Here is a 19593-nt window from a genome sequence, read left to right as displayed (position 1 = left end):
CACTCAGCCAATAAGAATTGAGGTCATATAATCTCCTAAATATTCTGAGGATATAGGCCTGCTGACAGAAGAGAATGGTTTAACCACACATGTGGGAATGTGCCTATGAATAGCATTCATCCAGGTCATTGGATATCTAGAAGTAAAGTCGGCGGACAAAGCCAGTTGTCTACTGATGACAGGTGACTTAATATTCTAGATAGAAGTGGAAATTCCATTCTAAATGCACTCAGTATGCAGATCTATAAAGGATAACGTTGTATTTGTGGCTATGGTGACTTCTATTCTAACATTTGCAGCACAATGTAAAAGGCCTTTAGCTGCAGCTAAACAGGTAAAAGTAAAAAAGATTGAATAGAAATATGGGTAAATATCTATAGTGAAGTGCTGTAAGAGTTCAAGTTAAAGAGTTAGTTTGAACTTTAAATGTTATTCTTTACAGTTGAAATTATTTTATCAACTATTTAAAATATGTCCACCACATATCACTATCCATTTACTATTAGGAATATAAACATTGCACATCTTTAATTACTATAAAGGCAGGACATATCATACATACAAGATTTCTAAATGGAATATAGATTAAGTTAAACTCTACACAAACTTAGATAAAAAAGGTGTATATATATATATATATATATATATAAAATAGTTTTAGTCTGAGGCTAAATCATGGAAAAAGGTAAAAGCTACAGTACATAAAACTGCACATTTGCTATTCTTTAAAAGTATTTTTACATTAGGAAAGATGTCATGGCTGCAAGACGAAGAAGATTCCATTCCACAAAAGGTATTGAATTACACTTTTCACTCAAAATTGGGATAACACCAATAAAAAAAGAAAAGAAAAATGGGATAACAGGTCTCGGCGCGTGATTAAAGTCATCGCACATCTGTAATATGTTATGCTGATCACAATCAGACCCTTCCCCTTGCTATTATTTTTGCTTGCAGAAGAGACATTCCTGACTTTAATGTTTACGGTGTTGATCTTTTCACTCTGGTGTTGATCTCTTTACTCTAACGAGCCTTTAAGAATGCACTTTTACAATGTTTGATTGGCTCACATAGTACCAATCAACTGGGCTCGTGGCTGCCTGAGAAAGGTCAAATGCCAAACCTCAAAACCTTTACAGGCAACAATCTCTGCCACACTGGAATGCAAAGTAAGAAACACTTTAGCTTTCTGCAGCGACATTTGCTTAACCAATGTATTTATTTAAGTCTTGAAACGACAAATAAAAAAAAACGTAATGTCACCACTTGAAAACATAGTTTCAGATCAGCTCTGACAGGTGGCCATTATGGGTCATCCAGTGTGAAAACACCTCCCCAGGAGTGAAAGGGTAAGGGCTGACAGCAGGACTGGTGTTTATTTCAAGAAGGAGCTCAGATTTATCAGAGTTGGCATAGCAGGCCGAACCAGAAAGGCTGAAGTCGTCTTCTGGCAGAGCTGCATTCTGGGAGAACGTGGTCAACGCACCATTGGTGTCGGTCGCAGCGGTAGTTGTGGAAGCTGATTGGTCATTTTCAGCCTCTGTGATGGCCTCAGGGCTGGCAGAAAGTGGGGCAGGGGTGATCTCCTCCAGTTTGAGGTATAATGTCCTCAAGGCCAGAGGGATGGACATGGACCTGAGACACAATTCAAAGAAAAGCAAAGTTCATTGGCATTTGTATCTTGCGTTCTATCAAGAAATGTTAAATTAATCTATTAAGTAGGTATCATCATCATCTAACATCAGTAAAGTAAGGGATATAACTTTTGAATACATACTTCTTCATAATAGTTGAGAGGTTTTCATCCATAGACGGGTCCCCTATTTCTGCCCCAAACAAAGTGCAGGTAATCTGATGAGAATTGGATACATTCACCAGCACTGTGTCAAACGAAGAAATACAAAAAAAGTCACACAAGGCATACACTTTTGCAGAAAAATGCAATGTTGATGTAGATAATGAAATGCTCACAAACAACGAGGGAGTCAGTGTGAGGTCCCTGGAAGGTCACAGAAAAGCTGATGTCAGACTCAGGACGCACTTCAAAGTGTTGGTCACACTCCGAACCTAAGGGGAAAATCCATTATTAAACCATCACATATCTCACTCTAACCTCTTCACCTTCTACACGCTTCTCATTTATCACAACGTACCTCACCATAGATGCATTTCCACCATTATGCTGATGACACCCAGTTCTATGTCTTTACCAAATCCATTACTCGTCCCCTTCAAAGCACGCCGCAATTTCGATCTCTTTTACCGCACTGACCTCATACTCTTACTTTTAAACCTCAGACAGAAGTATTCATCCTCCTAATCCGGTCCAAGCACTGGGCTAGTGGGAGGACAGGGCCTTCTCCATTGCTGCCCCCTCCCCCTAGAGCTCACAACTCAGACATTCAACCCCACTCCCCACTTTCAAAAACCTCACAAAATTGTAAATCTGCTTTTAAAGGTCGCCTATTATACTGTTTTTCATTAATACATGATAAGTCTCAGATATACAAAACATGTCTCTGAAGTGTTTGGCTCGAGATACCAAACAGATCATGCATTGTAGCATCCCATAAACCCCTCTGTTTCCCTCTGAGAGATATTTGTTTAAAAAGAACACAATGTTGATCTAGGGGGAGATTCAGGTGATACGGTGGGAGGGGGTTACCTTGGTTGGTTATTGGCTAATGGTTACACAAGCCAAAAAATCGTTATGACATCATAAAGCTCATTTTCAGACAGGTTTTTATATAAATGGAGCAGGACAAACAATGAACAAATCTTTTTTTCCTCTCACAGAGGGGACACATGTTTATGTATAAGAGACATGAAAAAGTTGGTTTTGCATAATAGGTTACCTTTAACTTGTTGATGACTTTAACATTCATTTCTTCCCCTTTTAAATTGTTGTTGGTGTTTTTATTAACTAATACCAACCAAACTTTGTGTTACCTGTTCCGGTACACTGAGAAGTCATACAGCTCCTCAGCAGGGTGTTGATGACACACTGATGTCGAAGCAGCTCCAGTAGGGCTGGTACATGGGCAGGGTGGGTGAAGGGGATACTGTCCACCACAGCCCCTCTTTGGGCGGGCACCTCCCATGCTGCTCCAGGGAGGATGTAACTGTGCATCACACTACCAGGAAGAGGCTGGACAGAAACAGAATTGATTCCCTTCATGTAATCAGAGATGGCAAAAGTACCCACATCCTTTAGAAGTACAGTAACTTGTGTTTAAAAATACTCTGGTAAAAGTACTGACTAAACTTCTTAACTCAAGTAAATAAGTATGGGCTTAGAAATGTACTTAAGTAAAATGTACCCATAACTACCAACAGTTTTAAAGAGTAACTGAGTTTTCATTGGTCCCTCTTCTTTAGAGAAGACCAGGAAATGATGGATACACAGATCGTGTTAAAATCAATAGGCAGGCACTGACTCTAAATAATAATGATCACGCCACCAAACACAGATTAAAACTAAAGTAACAAAGCTGTTTTGAAAATGTAAGAAGTAGAAAGTACAGGTATTTGTGTTAAAAATGTAAGAAGTAAAAAGTCGTCAGAAAAATAAGTTGTGGAGTAAAGTACTGATACCAGAAAATTGTACTTAGGTACAGTAACGAAGTATTTGTACTCCACTACTTCCCACCTCTGCATGTAATAGAGCAAATGTTAAAGCCTGCATAATAATGTAGCTTATATGAACCCAGTTACCTTTCACTTTAAGCAAACACAAATTTGATCATACAAACCGCCTTAAAAATAGCATCCTGCTCATCTAATGTCTCCATGTGGATTTTTGCACTTGGTGAACTACTCATAAGAAGCTTGGGTAAGGCTGCCCACTGCAGGTCAACATCTGGTATGACCACACCTATGAAATATAGAGGGGGAACAAGAGAGCATGGGATGGGCTGATACATCCTAATAGATCATTCTAAAAGTGTAGTATTTCAAACTAACCTGTTATTTGTCTGAGCTTGTCGACAAAAGAACACATCATTGGTATTGCTGGCTGCAGTCTGAGGTGAAAGCAGGCAGGCAGCATCTCACGTAATGGCAGTAACACAGGATAACTGCCACAGAGGAGCATAAAACCAGCATTGGCATTCACATTCATAGTGGGGTGTAAAATGAAACGTATCCTGTTGAGTGAGCGATTAAACGGCAACATGTTACCCCTGGGGATCCAGCTGTGGAGGCTGTTGGATCACAGAGGCTGTCTGAAGCTTGTGAGGCACATCACTGACATCAACTGTCACCATTGCAGCCTGCACCACCATCTCTCTATCAGTCATTTCTTTCTCTTCTTTGAAAATAAAAAGAGAAGAGATTTTAAAAAAGAAAACCTACATTTGGTCTGTTCAGGTCTGTAGATTTCTGTCAAATTCACCAAATTAGCATTACATGATACCTCAATTGCATATGTAAAAAAAAAAAAACATAAAATATAATTGTCTTTATGTTGGTAATCGACTGGGGATGTTTGATGGCAATATCTATTATTACGTTTATTTTTTAACCCAGTTACCCTTTAGTGTTGTGTGTGTGGAATTCCTCATTACATGTATTTAAAGGCATTGTCATCTTATTTTCTTACACTTACGAGAAATGTCCCACCTCAGTATAACCTTCATATAACAGACTTTCTAGTTTCATCCCCACCTTTGTTCTGAAGGTTTGCAATGAGGGATTTGTTCATTTATCATTCATAGTCTGATTTATTTAAAAAAAATGTATAACTACAAATATTTTAAAAAATAGTTTTCTTATAGATCTGTTAAGGGTATTTTCAGATATGTAATGATTGAAATAGATATAACATTTGTTCTCCAAAAATTATACAAATGTCACAACAACAAAAAAGACTTGTGCAAATGTAAGCCAATATTTGATATTTATCTGCCTCATTTGCATTTTTAAAAACACATTTCAGTTAGCTTTGAATTCTTAAAAAAACGATGTGCCTTAGTGAAAGGGAGAGGTGTTGTGGGCCCTATTAAATACTTAATGCTCAAAATAGGAATGAGTATAATGCAAACAAACATTTAATAGGTTTATAAAGTGAACCAATTTCATTGACCGGAGCAAACATCTTACGTAAATCAGAGGTCTTCATTCCATCAGTTGGGGTGGAATAGAACTGGATAGACAGAGGGCAATCTAAAGTGAAAAATGAAATGTCTATTAACAAAAATATCTTTGAATAGCTTGTGTTTTATGTTTTGTTGGCATAATGTACCTGCTTTTCCAGCAATTAGACACCCAACTCTGCCATTGTTAACCATGTCACCTTGGGCAGAGTCAATTGGCACACTAAAAGCACATATCAATTTGTATTAGTGCTTTCCATGAAATATGATTAATATTCCTATAACAACGGAGCCAGGAAGTATTTGGAATTTTTGCGTGAAGCAATTAATGAAAATCACACAACAACAAGCTCTGTGGTAGTGGTATTTTTAGTTACTCACCCTGGTAAAAGTGATATCTGCTCCAAGTCTTTTCCAAGGAATTGCAAAGATGCAAACAATTTTAATTTCTGGTCACTGAGAAAAGAAGACATAAATGCAGAGTTAAATGAGTGCAAGAAGGCCTACAAGTTAACAGCTAAATTAAATGTTAAGATGATGTACTTGTCTCCAGGGATGTTGTACTGGGTGAAGAGGTCTGCCAACTTCATGGCAAACTCAGTGAATTGTTTTAACCTGTGCCCCAAAAAACGGCACAATCAGCATCAAAAACTATTTATGGAATAATTTCAATGGCACATCTTTATGCATCAAGCTAAATGTCATCATTTACCTAATTTTGTCAACTTACCTCAGCAGCCGCAAAAAGGACTCACTGGGCTGGAAGAAAATTGGATTTTATTACAATGCAGAGTAAAGGGGAGTAATGTAATTTGCAGTCTATTCCACTTACAACAGGGGATCCTCCATGTGGGGCCACTTTGACCTCCTCCACCTCGCCACACAGCAGCAACACCACCTCCAGGTAAAACATATCGGCTGTCAGGTAGCATGTGGCCTCAGTGATGTGAAAGCCCATTCTAGGGAGGATTAACACATTTTATTACAAGAGGAATTAAGCTATATAATGAGCTTGTTGATAAAAAAAGTAGACCAATAAAATAGTTATTGTAGGGCTCTTCAGTCACATTATCAAACGCCCTATAAATACCCTTGTTGTTTAGCAATCATTTCCAGACGAGACCTCATGGTATTCAAAGAGGACACTGAAACATAGAAAGGCAGACACACTCACAGGTAGAATATCATACAATCGTACACCGAATTATTGGTTTATTGTTTGTTTACCATTTACCACTTCCTGGAGCCGTTCCAAGGATCTAAGCAGCGGCACACATGGTCGGGAGGCATCTTTTGGTTTGTCCTATTGGGGGACAAAGGGAAGAAAACACAACAATGAACCAGTTGTGTAGTCGTCCTTGTGTAACAGTCTCTGGTGCTCGCAGCCCCTCCCATGACACCACAGCGAAGGAAAATGTAGGCTTTTGGAAGCTTTGCACTTAGGGATGGGTATGTTTTTAAACACCATGGGAGGCTGCCACGCCTGGGTTTGTCAAATGAAAACTGACAGTCTTTTCTGAGAGGCCTGGGTCTATAAAGTCCTCATCAGCATCACTGCCGGCAAAAACTGCATGACTAAGCCTGGCTGCCTTATCCCCTTGGTCAACACATCACTTCAGTGCACCAAGTAATCAAGTTTCTTTACGACACAGACCACTGCCAAGCTCCACTTTGTATTAATGCAAAAGTACTATCTGACCCACTGCTCCACCCATGACAAATCTAAAAGAGAAACACACCCTTTCGTAAACTCGGCTTACGAGTAGGCATAGCAGTGCAAAACACATTTAAAGCATTTTCAACACTTTTTGTTAAGTGTAAAAGACAGCAGAATCTGAAAGGCTTTTTGGGCCCTAAACCTGCAGCAGAATGATTTGCATCTGCAATTGGAAAAAAAGGGATTCTTTTTACAGAATAGTAAAGTATAAATATAGAAACATAGCCATAGCCCAAAGGCAACCTTAAAAAACAACTTTTGTTTTGTTCCAAAAGGCTCCCTACTCACACATGCCATGTGGTTGAAGGGATTCCAAATAACCCTCAATGCACAAACTGATGAAACAACAAAGACTTGTGTGTTTCAGGATAGATGAGCTCAGTGCGTGGCCACACCAGTTCCTGATCTCCAGCAATAAATCACATTAGATAAGCCCTCTAGTAAAAAGTACAATAGCTTGTTTAACCAATCGTCTATTTGTTCTGCTTTTAACTAATAAAAGAGCACACTTTCAAATAACCAAGACAAAGGGAATTGTAAACTCCAGTTTTTCGATGTGAAATTTAAACAAAGGGAGTAGACTAAGCTAAAATGAGAATGAAACAGAGATAGTTTTCTTTTCATTCCAGTTTCTTACCATGCATCTTCGGACAAGCTGAAAGGTTTCTTTCCATGTCTTTTCTGCAAATTTCAAGTGCAGATCAGAGATTATGGACTTCATGACTAAAGCATTTGCCTACAAAAACAGAAAAAAAGTATATCAATACATACAACTACAACATCCACACCATTTAAAACGGACTTTAATCAATTTTAGGGACCTTTAAAGTATATCTTTGGGTTACAAACAAATAAATAGACTACTTTTTGTGTTTGAAATCAATAATAAAGGTCTGTAGGCCTAATTGAAAACAGGAACTTTAAATCAACATTACCTGGCACTTCAACGCCTGCGTTACTCTGACTTGAAAGAGGCTTTTTACTTGAACAAACGTGCCAGCATTTATGTGGATTACCAATTATTCAATTAGCCTACCATGCATATCCACTGTCGGTAATATTGTTGTTATGTTATACCACGAAACCAAATCACTAAAACAACTCAGAAATAATATTATTAATCATTATCGTTAGTGAGAAATTGGCACACAAAGTGAAGCTGAGTGGTATCTGGTTCTCCCATGCGGGCGGGCGTTGTCAGACAGAGCCAAGCCTCACAGTCTGTGTGCACTCAGTCTGCTGCTAAGTCTCTGGAGTTAGCTAGGGAGCTAGCCATGAGCTAACAAGTAGCTAGCTGAGACTTCTCGTTCTGCCACCATAATTCAACCTTTGTCAAACGCCGTGCCAAGGTGAATACTGTCTTATTTAAAGGTAGGTGGTGTTATTCATACGAAGGCAACTGTTGTAAAGCATGCTGCGGTCATGTCTGCTCTTCGTTTATTTTAACGTTGTATCTTTCAGTTGTGATTAGCTGCTTGTTATCGCTTGCTAGCCATTATGACTGTGTGGCCAACGTAGCTGGCTAGCGAGGATCAATTAAACATCTGTTGCTAGGTATCGGATTTTAATGATTTGTCTTTTGTGCGTTATCTGAGCTGCTACCTTCATGTTCGACTTCCTCACATGTTAATTCATGTCCAGCTGACGTACGCTTGTTAGCCACATCACCCACTGTACCTGCTAGCTTGATTACCTGCTGTTGACATGTCCCCAGCTTTAGTTAACATGATAATTAGCACATTATGCGTTTATATTCATTATTTCAGTCATCTTTTGTTGTAATGATGAGGCAGAATTGTCAGTTTTTAAGCTGACCGCATAGAATATTGTTTTGTTTTTTTGAAGTGCCATTGCTATTAACGTTATTTACCCAGTTCCATAATTCTAAATACATTTCTTAAGCGTTTATGATACAGCCAATGGATGACATGTAATAAACGTTACTTTAAATCACTATTTCGAGGTCCTATACCTATATACTTGCTGTTGTCCTCATTGTCAACGTGTCCTAAAGACTTGCCTTACATTAAAAATATTGCATGTTGACCGATACATAACATCATATGGCGTTTTATCAAGTGTAGAAGAGAAACGTTTACATTATGGGGTTTAACATGGTTGAAGTAAAGGATATTGCTTCCAACACTACATCGTAAATATTGACTTTAAGTGCATACACTCCCTTTGGTAATTTGTTTAATTAATTACCTATTGGCTATATTCCTATTTAAATCCCTGATTCTCAGAAGTCTGGGTGTGCCTGTGTTAGGGAAAAAGCATCAAGACGGACTTCTGGACATCATGGTATTCCCATAGACTGTCCAGTATGACATACTGACCACTAAATGGCTTCTGCTTATGTCAGATTTCATCCTGTCTTGTCAAAGTTTGGAAAATACTGCCAGATGTTATGCAGAAGCTTTAAAACAAGTTCTATTTATTGCCTAAATGGCTTTCACAGGTTTCTCTTCGACTAGTGGAATTTGCCTACTGTTTGTCAAGATGTAGTAGATAAGTTTGCTTATCCATATGTCATCGGGTTTCCCCAAAGGATGCCACAAGCTGGTTTTTTTGCATTTATTTTACGGTTGTCTGACATCTAGCATGTTAACGTCGGTTGCAAAATATGCATATAAATAATTCAAAATTCTGGCAGATGTTTTTGTGTCAAACTTTAATGTTGATGCAGGTATTTTTGTTTGGGTCACCCAAATAATTTCTGCACATTGTATCGGTATTCTTTATTTTTAAGTAAATAATGATGTTCCTATGACTTCTTTGTCTTTGTGATTCACAAATATGACCTATAACTATGTTAGGGGTTCTGCAGGCCCAGGGAGAAGTGGTAGTATTTTTAAGTACTGATTTATTTAGCAGTTTCTTAGGGCTGCTCAATTAATCGCAATTACGATTTTGGCTTGCAACGATTACGAAAACAACGTCATCAAAATAAATTGATTTTATTTTTGTATTGGTTTTCAGTTGAATTATACTTAAAGTTCAGGGTAATCAACTGTTGAAAACATACTGTTCAAATTTTATTTTTTCAATAAATGGATGTTTTCAAAGTAAATGGATAATCGATTTTAATAATCGTGATATCAATTATTGACCCAAATAATCGGGATTATGATTTTTGCCATAATCGAGCAGCCCTAATTTCTAGTTCCATCGGTCATTATAACAACAGTGCTTCTTGCTGTAGTCTTAACTGTGGAAGAGAATTATCATCTGCAGACATGTTATCTATAGCCTCGTAAATGATGAGATATCTAAGGATTTCTTCTCTCTTTTTTCCCCTCAAGGAACTTCCCTGCACCGCCAGCTTCACCTTGAACTTCATCCCTTTCACACTTGGATCTCCTCCTAGACAGAGCTATGGCAGCTGCTAAGCCAAAGGGGCAGAACTCTCTAGCCCTTCACAAAGTGATAATGGTGGGCAGTGGAGGGGTGGGGAAATCAGCCCTCACACTCCAGTTCATGTATGATGAGGTGAGCAGCTTGCACAACAACAGTCGAGTACATTTGAAATACGTTAAGGTAGAAAGCGTTTCTTTTTTTAATGGACAGTTGCTAACATGACATGCTATATTTCCCCCCCTTGTAGTTTGTTGAAGACTATGAACCCACCAAAGCAGACAGTTACAGGAAGAAAGTGGTGCTGGACGGAGAGGAGGTACAGATCGACATCCTGGACACAGCTGGACAAGAAGACTATGCAGCCATTCGAGATAACTACTTCCGCAGCGGCGAGGGTTTCCTCTGCGTGTTTTCCATCACAGAACTGGAATCATTTGCAGCAACAGTTGACTTCAGGTCCAGCAGCATTAAATATTACATCAAGGCAGTTTTCCATCCAATATAATTTAACGACATAATGTATCATTCCCCTGCTAAAATGCATAAACAGTCTATGCTCTTTTGGCATTTTGGAACATTAAAGGCTGTATTTTCTACTATTTGACCTCATACTCTTCAGCGAGCCTGTTTATTTTACATAATTCACGGCTGATTGACCTTTCTCTTTTTGCAGAGAGCAGATTCTGCGAGTGAAGGAGGATGAGAATGTGCCCTTCCTCTTGGTTGGTAACAAATCAGATTTGGACGATCGACGGCAGGTTAGCGCAGAGGAGGCGAAAGCACGTGCTGAGCAGTGGGGCGTGTGCTACGTGGAGACTTCTGCCAAAACCCGGGCTAATGTCGACAAGGTACGCTAGACTAGCTTAGCATTCCTCGCTAATTATGCCGTTTATTATGAGCAGAGATGGGGTCGTTGCTAAAAAAAAGTAATATATTACACTACTTCGTTACTCTCTACATAAAGTAATTCGTTACTTTACTCGTTACTTTGTAACGCGTTACACCCAACTCTGATTATGAGCAAACAGAGGAACTATATTTTGTGGGTTTTTTTCACAGGTGTTCTTTGACCTGATGAGGGAGATCCGAGCGAGGAAAATGGAGGACAGCAAAGAGAAAAATGGGAAGAAGAAAAGTAAAAGTTTGGCCAAGAGAATTAGAGAGAGATGTTGTATTTTATAGTGGCAAACAAGGGCAGGATAGCTGCTTATGTACATATACATTTCTCAGACTTTTGCATTTATTTTGTGCCCACACCTGACCATGGCTTTCTGTTCCTGGCTAACTGGACATCTGACCGTGTGTCAGGGAGTAGTAAGGTGGCACTCCATTTATAGCTCTAACTTTGTATGTGCTGACACTCCAAATCATTTATGTACCCTCCCCTACTCTGACCAAGTTACAGAGTGTAATACGTGGATGCTGTTTGATGTAGGCCTACGCTTGACAAGGGGCTTAAGCCGTGAAATGTTACGAAACCTTTCGTTGTAAAGTTTGATGTGTATAATATATTCAGACAACTGTGCGGATATGAAGTGATAGAGCCAAGGTTTGAATGGGGGGACATTGTAAATGAAGATTGGTAAGGAAATAAGTGCACAACTGATCATTACCCTAAAATCTGTGAGGGAACACTTAAACTTCTTTCAACAGAAAGTTTAACTTCATTGCCTTTTTTGTTTGCGATCAAGGAATGCCTGGTGCTCTGATAAAAGGCGATTCCATAACACTACATGATGTTTTTAAACGCAACCTAAAGTTGATCAAATAAATTGCTACCAGTCATGTAAAGATTTATTTTGCCAATTTTACTTTTCCTGGCCTAGACTTTTAATCCCACACATTTTCTCAATAGGGACTTGTGTTGGGATAATTTAGTGGAATTATGCATTTTAAGGCATACACAAAATGAATGCAAGCTTTGTAGCAGAAAGGTGGTCAGCTCTCAGTCACCAAAGAGAAGTGCTAGCTAGTACAAACAAGTGCCCACTTATTAATGGAACTGAAGGGCAACTTGCTATAGTGAGCGCGAAGGGGAAGCACAGCAGTGTTTTTGTCTTTGGCAAAGAGGAACTTATTGAATTGAATTGCGAAGGACCTGGGGGGAAAATTGCAAAGTAACGAGGGATTCAGTAATTCATGTACAGTGCATCACTGTTGCCTCTGTCCATTGTGAATGTGACCCCCCCCCCACCCCCACCCCCCATGCCCTTCCTGTTTGCCTGTAATCTTAGCCTGCCATGATGTGCAGAGTTTGGAGGTCGTTGGCGGTCTACTTTGTTTACCTTTGTTACATTTTGTGCAAGGCTTCCAGTTGTTATAAAGCTGTAGTAGCATCTTCATGAAATTCCTCTTGTAGCTCGTGTACTATTATTTTAGCAGTGTAAACATTGGCAACATAAGAAATTCATCCGTGATTAACACCTAAAATTGCATAGACCAAACCGCACTGTGAAATATGCCCCTCAACTCTCTTACTTTCCCTTTATGACTGAGACACTCTTTTTCTTTTAACTTATTTAAAGTAATTTATTTTTCAAAGGCTGACCATCGTTCAGAAATGGTTGCCTCGTTTCACTCCAGAGTAAGTGTTTGTGTGTGACGCGTTGCTAACAACAACAGCTCACCATTTACATTACAGGATGTCCAACGCTGGAGTCTATGCAAAAGAGCGATTGTTACTGCAAAGGGCAAGAGACTATGAAACTGGGAAACATTTCTAAAGCGTTTCAGTGAGTGCACTAGAATCACTTCAGCTTAGAAAACCTTACATCGTTAAAACATATTTTTACATTTATAAATAAATCATGTTGATTCCTTTGATATTATCAGTTCCTGGTTTTGATTACAGGCTTTGATTGTCTTATATGTCACTGTGTAAATTGTACAAAAATGACAGTAATGCAAAAGAATGTCTGTGGTATTTGTTGTTAACTGAAAAGCACACTGGAGAAAGACTTGGGAGTTTAAAGATATGTGAGGCAAACCCAACATGTTGGGAACTTATGGCAATAGAATGTTAAGAAAGTAGTTTGGGTTAATTTGCTCAAAGGTTAACCTCCACTATATAAATGATTGAAACACATCTGATGGTTGGACTAATGCAGAAACTGACAGTTATAATCACAGTCTGGTAGGCTTCCTTAGCTTATGGACATGTGTCTGCATTGTTAAAGAATACAGAAGCTACTTTTGGTAAAGTGACCACCATAGTGCTTGCTTACTCTAACATTTGCTTAACACGGTCTTAATTCTTGTTTCAGTACTTCTCTTCAAAAGAAAACACTCTAATTATGTTTCTTTGTCTTCATGTTAATAGACTTGATGGCCCAAATATTTTCAAGGGTGATACTAAACTGATATTGTGTGAAAACTATGAGCAAACTGTCCTACTGGGTATTGAAGTAGATTTTACTGTGATTTAACTACCCTTGAAAGAAAGAAAATGTACCTATGTCTATGATTGGATGGTTGTATATATGACATCAACAACATGTTTTCTTCCTATTTTAGAACATAACCACTAATGTAGCCCGTCTGTCTATCTGTTTGTGAATGCAAGAGGTGAAGCTTACATTTCAGTTAATTTTTTTTGTGAGTTATATGAAAAATGGCAAATAAAATGGATATTACTAATAATATTTTCCAAATGTATTCAGATTTTGTGTGTGATGTTTTCTTGACCTATTACAATGAGGAGTGACTGATTGTTGTGCTGCTCACATTTATGGGAACAGGCTGATTACCACCACCCGCTGACTGACCTTCTATGATCACACAAAGGTGAATTTAAATATATGTTCACTCTATTGTGTTATTGTTTATATGTTATTTAGGTAGGCAGTTTTTGATGCAACATTTGACAACACCAAATTATGTAGAAGTATAATGTATGCACAAGCACATACACTGAACAAAAATATAAATGCAACACTTTTGTTTTTGCTCCCATTGATCATGAGATGAACTCAAAGATCTAAAACATTTTCTATATACACAAAATAACCATTTCTCTCAAATATTGTTCACAAATCTGAAAAAATCTGTGATAGTGAGCACTTCTCCTTTGCCGAGATAATCCATCCCACCTCACAGGTGTGGCATATCAAGATGCTGATTAGACAGCATGATTATTGCACAGGTGTGCCTTAGGCTGGCCACAATAAAAGGCCACTCTGAAATGTTCAGTTTTATCACACAGCACAATGCCACAGATGTCGCAAGTTTTGAGGGAGCGTGCAATTGGCATGCTGACAGCAGGAATGTCTACCAGAGCTGTTGCCCGTGAATTGAATGTTCATTTTTCTACCATAAGCCGTCTCCAAAGGCGTTTCAGAGAATTTGGCAGTACAACCAACCGGCCTCACAACCGCAGACCACGTGTAACCACACCAGCTCAGGACCTCCACATCCAGCATGTTCACCTCCAAGATTGTCTGAGACCAGCCACTCGGACAGCTGCTGCAACAATCGGTTTGCATAACCAAAGAATTTCTGCACAAACTGTCAGAAACCGTCTCAGGGAAGCTCATCTGCATGCTCGTCGTCCTCATCGGGGTCTCGACCTGACTCCGGTTCGTCGTCGTAACCGACTTGAGTGGGCAAATGCTCACATTCGATGGCGTCTGGCACGTTGGAGAGGTGTTCTCTTCACGGATGAATCCCGGTTTTCACTGTTCAGGGAAGATGGCAGACAGCGTGTGTGGCGTTGTGTGGGTGAGCGGTTTTCTGATGTCAATGTTGTGAATCGAGTGGCCCATGGTGGTGGTGGGGTTATGGTATGGGCAGGCGTATGTTATGGACGACGAACACAGGTGTATTTTATTGATGGCATTGTGAATGCACAGAGATACTGTGACGAGATCCTGAGGCCCATTGTTGTGCCATTCATCCACGACCATCACCTCATGTTGCAGCATGATAATGCACAGCCCCATGTTGCAAGGATCTGTACACAATTCCTGGAGGCTGAAAACATCCCAGTTCTTGCATGGCTAGCATACTCACCGGACATGTCACCCATTGAGCATGTTTGGGATGCTCTGGATCGGCGTATACGACAGCGTGTTCCAGTTCCTGCCAATATCCAGCAACTTCGCAGCCATTGAAGAGGAGTGGACCAACATTCCACAGGCCACAATCAACAACCTGATCAACTCTATGCGAAGGAGATGTGTTGCACTGCGTGAGGCAAATGGTGGTCACACCAGATACTGACTGGTTTTCGGACCCCCACAGACCCCCCCAATAAAGCAAAACTGCACGTTTCAGAGTGGCCTTTTATTGTGGCCAGCCTAAGGCACACCTGTGCAATAATCATGCTGTCTAATCAGCATCTTGATATGCCACACCTGTGAGGTGGGATGGATTATCTCGGCAAAGGAGAAGTGCTCACTATCACAGATTTTTTCAGATTTGTGAACAATATTTGAGAGAAATGGTTATTTTGTGTATATAGAAAATGTTTTAGATCTTTGAGTTCATCTCATGAAAAATGGGAGCAAAAACAAAAGTGTTGCATTTATATTTTGGTTCAGTGTAGTTTGGCGCTGCCCTTATCTCAGTGTTTGCACAACCACACAGATTATTTGTGCTGCATAGCTATATGTTGCTGTTTTATAACAGTGGAAGTTGAGTGTTAAAGAATAGATAGTGCAAACTGCATACTACTGCTGACATATTTTGGATAAGAGAGAAATTAGTATACAATTGGCAAATTGCACCGGATCAACTACAAAGTCCTCATAATGGTCTTCAACGCCATTAACCACAGGAAAGGGTAACCAGAAAACACTCACTACCTCACGCACACTCAGGTCAGCCAGCTCCAATCTCCTTGCTGTTCAAAATTGGTCAGCATGGGAGACCATGCGTTCTCCTCCCTGGGTCCACGTCTGTGGAATCAGCTTCCAGAGAACATACGGACCTCTGCATCACTCTCAGTTTTTAGGAAATGCCTCAAGACCCACCTGTTCCGCACCGCATTTTACTGGAGAGACAGCAAGCGCATTTCGTGGCATCTGCAGGCAGTGGCAAGTCCTTCCGGCATATGCCACAGAGGCCGCTACTCTGTGGTAGCTGTGGCAAGTCCTTCCGGCATATGCCACAGATGCCACAACTTGCCGAGGCATCTGCCGCTGCTCAACGGGAGTTGCCACAAGATGCCAGAGTAACGGAGCGTCCACACTACAGCTTCAAAAAAAGCTTGGCGCTGGGCGTGTCTGGAGCTTGGGGATTTTATTCAAGCAACACGACCAACAACCAATCACATGAATCTCCCGCCCCCGACATACAAAGCAAAAAACCCCGGGCATTTTATGGGAGCAATATATATATAAAATCCCCAAACAGGCGAAAACCTACCAGTTTCACCCACTGTCTCTGCCACCTCCCTCCATGCCTGGTTCCTCCGGTTTGTATCCCGGTAGGTGAAGAGGGTCTGGTCATACAAAACCGGGTGATTGCTACGGCGATAGTTAGTTTCTCCTCCAACTTTTTTTGAAATATAGAAATGAACGGCGGGATATCTCTCCCAGCTTAGACGCGGTTTGATTGGCTACGGCTTCAGCTGTCAGATTTTCAGAAACGGGATTTGATTGGCTGGCGCTGGCTACTCTGGCGTCTCCGGCGTCAGAAGTTGAACAATGTTCAACTTCTGACGGCGGAGACGGCGGAGACGGACCGCTCTGCTACTCACAATTCAGTTCGGCGAAAAAGCGAGGCAACGTGACGTCACCCCATTGAAAGTGAATGGGCAGATTGGAGTTTTCGACGCTGTCGACGCTGTAGTGTGGACGGGCCGTAAGAGAAGGTTTACTGTAGCTGCCACTCGCCTTTCGTGGCAAATGCAGCTATTTAAACCCATATTTATCGTGTAAAATGTCGCTGTTTAGGCATGACTTTATCGAACTGATCTGTACACAGGACTGATGTGCGATCTCTATTTTTCAAAAAGATTATACATTATCATTTCTATTACTTGAATTTTACTTGAAGCATGGTTTGCTAAAATAAATAAACGTGCTATATTTATGATGAAATATTGGCAAGTGAGGGTTGCAACGCCCTTGGCTATTGTCCCTTCTTGAGGGGAGTTTCCACTGCTTGCTACGATAAACCAGGTGTAGCCTATGACTAGTAAAGACAAATAATTAACAAATAAATATCTGTATTGACACAATGTGTACACTGGTGTTATTAGACTTGGCTACAGACTTAGGGCAGCTGTAACTGATTGCAGTTGCCACTGCTCGTGAGATGCTTAGGTTTACTTTATAAATTAGGCAAAGGACTTATATTTGCCCCATGCCTTCAGCAGCACCAGGCCATTCACTTTGATTTGATCCAGTTATGAAATGTCATCATTTCGACAATAAAGAAATGCTATAAACGTTATCTTGCACGTTTTATCGAACCATCTCCGTTTCTAACTTTCAATATATTTAAAAAGAGATCTCTCTCTCATGTCTCATCTGCGTGCGGGGGCGGGGCCTCACAGACATGCTGCTGCGCTGTGCACACTCTAGGCTTGTTTGAGACACATTGCGGCTCGCCTCGAAAGTAGACGAGAGTAGCCGATCGCAGCCGGGGGAGGTGTCAAAAAGCTCGTCTTAAGTCGGACAGCTCGGACTCGGAGTCGGCTTGACTGGCTGGGTTTGCGATGGCGGAAATTCCATTGTACCCACTGTAGACAAAGGTGATCTCCATTGCTTTATATAGGTTTGTTAATTCAGTCATGATGATGAACCACACCAGTGACTGGGTTCCATCATTAGAAATGCTCCTCCCTCTTAATGTTTGCAAAACTGATAGGTGGACAGGCTACAAATGATCAGTCCCTTCAGATCCGCACACATGAAGCTTCATGAGCATGCATTGAACAGACCTGCTGCTGTGTTCATTCTTTAGCTGCCACTTTAAGCTTTATGATGTGTACAACATGGATGTAATTTGATTTAATCTTGCCATATTAAATGATGTATTCAATAAATAAGGTTAAACCAAATCATTACATTACAATAGATTTTATTTTAATGATTTGGTTTAACTTAAAGAGAAACTTTATTGTTATTGCACATATTACAGGTACTGAGACAACGAAATGCAGTTTAGCTTCTAACCAGGTGCAACAAGCAGTGAAGTGGAAAGTAATGTTCACAATCTACAGAATAACATATATAATGAATTGAATGATGAATAAACAGTGGGGTATGAATACACTAGATATCAGCCTGTGAGCAGTATGAACAGTGTGTATGAATATGCTAAGATATATAAAGTATGAAAACGGTAAGCAGTATAGTATAAAATATATAGATATTAATTTCATAAACATTGTGGAACAATGATGAAAAATGGGAATGGATGTGGCGATGTAAAACTGACACAAAACAACAACACACTTTTGCCAGCCAATTGGAGAGTTTCATCAGCAGCACGTGGTAAAAACCACCAATGAGCGCTCAGCTCGAGATACCAGCGAGCCGTTTCCCATCAAGCATTTCGCTTCCGCAGCTCATGGAGAGCAACTGCGCCAACTCGCCTCGCTCTCAAGGCTGCGGGCGTCTTTGTCCAGCGAGATTTCAAAGTCTCATGTGGGCGAGCCTCCAGAACAAGTCGGACAAAATGACTAACCATCATGCAATGCACTAGCAAGACGTTGATCGCAACTGCGCAGGTCTGCGCAGGTCTTGCTTGTCTCAAACAAGCCTTCTTATTATCCATGTGTGCACACAGTTCTGCCGGTAATGAATATTAGGATACATTTTGTGAGGAAACTTTTCCCCCAATAATTCCAATAAGTATTCCAAAATGTATTCACTTCAGGTTTACGAAAGTAACTGTATTCGGATTAGTTGTTTATCAAATGTAACGCGAGCTGAATACTACTTGGTTTTTGTATTCTGATTACGTAACGCCGTTACATGTATTCCGTTACAACTCAACCCTGTGTACAGATCATCAGTCCTGTGTACAGATCAGTTCGATAAAGTCATGCCAAAACAGCGACATTTTACACGATAAATACGGGTTTAAATAGCATCATTTGCCACGGAAGGCGAGTGGCAGCTACCGTAAACGTTCTCTTACTCTGGCATCTTGTGCCAACTCCCGTTGAGCAGCGGCAGATGCCTCGGCAAGTTGTGGCATCTGTGGCATATGCCGGAAGTACTTGCCACAGCTACCACAGAGTAGCGGCCTCTGTGGCATATGCCGGAAGGACTTGCCACTGCCTGCAGATGCCACGAAATGAGCCAGGCCCTACTGTTTTACTGACTGTCCTTAATTAAACTGTATTCATTTATTTTAAATATGTTATGCTCTTAACCTTTTTATAAACCTTACATTTTTATATTACATTGCATTTAGCAACTTTTATCCAAGGCGACTTACAATAAGTGCGTTCGACCAACAAGATACAAA

General features: G+C 40.2%; 2 protein-coding genes across 7 annotated transcripts in view; one reads left to right on the top strand and one right to left on the bottom strand.

Moving 5' to 3' along the window:
• Positions 1-692: 692 nt before the first annotated feature.
• Positions 693-19593, bottom strand: part of med1l (mediator complex subunit 1-like) — a 44439-nt gene continuing 25538 nt past the window's right edge. The window contains exons 1-17 of one of the 5 annotated variants that reach the window (XM_034108497.2): positions 8413-8464; positions 7448-7546; positions 6321-6396; positions 6184-6238; positions 5926-6052; positions 5824-5852; positions 5637-5708; positions 5475-5549; positions 5243-5316; positions 5101-5163; positions 4180-4306; positions 3964-4076; positions 3753-3874; positions 2950-3148; positions 1972-2067; positions 1778-1880; positions 693-1635 (exon numbers count right to left, since the gene is read on the bottom strand). In XM_034108497.2, the coding sequence (XP_033964388.1) occupies positions 1281-1635; positions 1778-1880; positions 1972-2067; positions 2950-3148; positions 3753-3874; positions 3964-4076; positions 4180-4306; positions 5101-5163; positions 5243-5316; positions 5475-5549; positions 5637-5708; positions 5824-5852; positions 5926-6052; positions 6184-6238; positions 6321-6396; positions 7448-7546; positions 8413-8418 (1791 nt within the window). In that variant the 5' untranslated portion in view covers positions 8419-8464 and the 3' untranslated portion in view covers positions 693-1280. Of the gene's footprint in view, positions 1636-1777; positions 1881-1971; positions 2068-2949; positions 3149-3752; positions 3875-3963; positions 4077-4179; positions 4310-5100; positions 5164-5242; positions 5317-5474; positions 5550-5636; positions 5709-5823; positions 5853-5925; positions 6053-6183; positions 6239-6320; positions 6397-7447; positions 7547-7631; positions 7707-7745; positions 7896-8412; positions 8465-19593 lie in introns of those variants that run through there. The other 4 variants (XM_034108496.2, XM_034108498.2, XM_034108499.1 and 1 more) reach the window with 4 other exon arrangements.
• Positions 8034-13809, top strand: ralaa (v-ral simian leukemia viral oncogene homolog Aa (ras related)). Of its 2 annotated transcripts, none has more exons than XM_034108501.2 (5): positions 8034-8159; positions 10116-10302; positions 10418-10626; positions 10844-11018; positions 11230-13809. In XM_034108501.2, the coding sequence occupies exons 2-5, from the start codon at positions 10189-10191 to the stop codon at positions 11350-11352; spliced, it is 621 nt and encodes a 206-aa protein (XP_033964392.1). In that variant the 5' UTR covers positions 8034-8159; positions 10116-10188; the 3' UTR covers positions 11353-13809. The 2 variants fall into 2 exon arrangements, with proteins under 2 accessions (XP_033964392.1, XP_033964391.1); XM_034108500.2 differs by having other exon boundaries at positions 8034-8181.

This window comes from Pseudochaenichthys georgianus, chromosome 20 (assembly GCF_902827115.2).
Source record: "Pseudochaenichthys georgianus chromosome 20, fPseGeo1.2, whole genome shotgun sequence".
Taxonomy (NCBI): domain Eukaryota; kingdom Metazoa; phylum Chordata; class Actinopteri; order Perciformes; family Channichthyidae; genus Pseudochaenichthys; species Pseudochaenichthys georgianus.
Note: the sequence above shows the minus strand (reverse complement) of the source record. Positions and strands in the feature narration are given on the sequence as shown.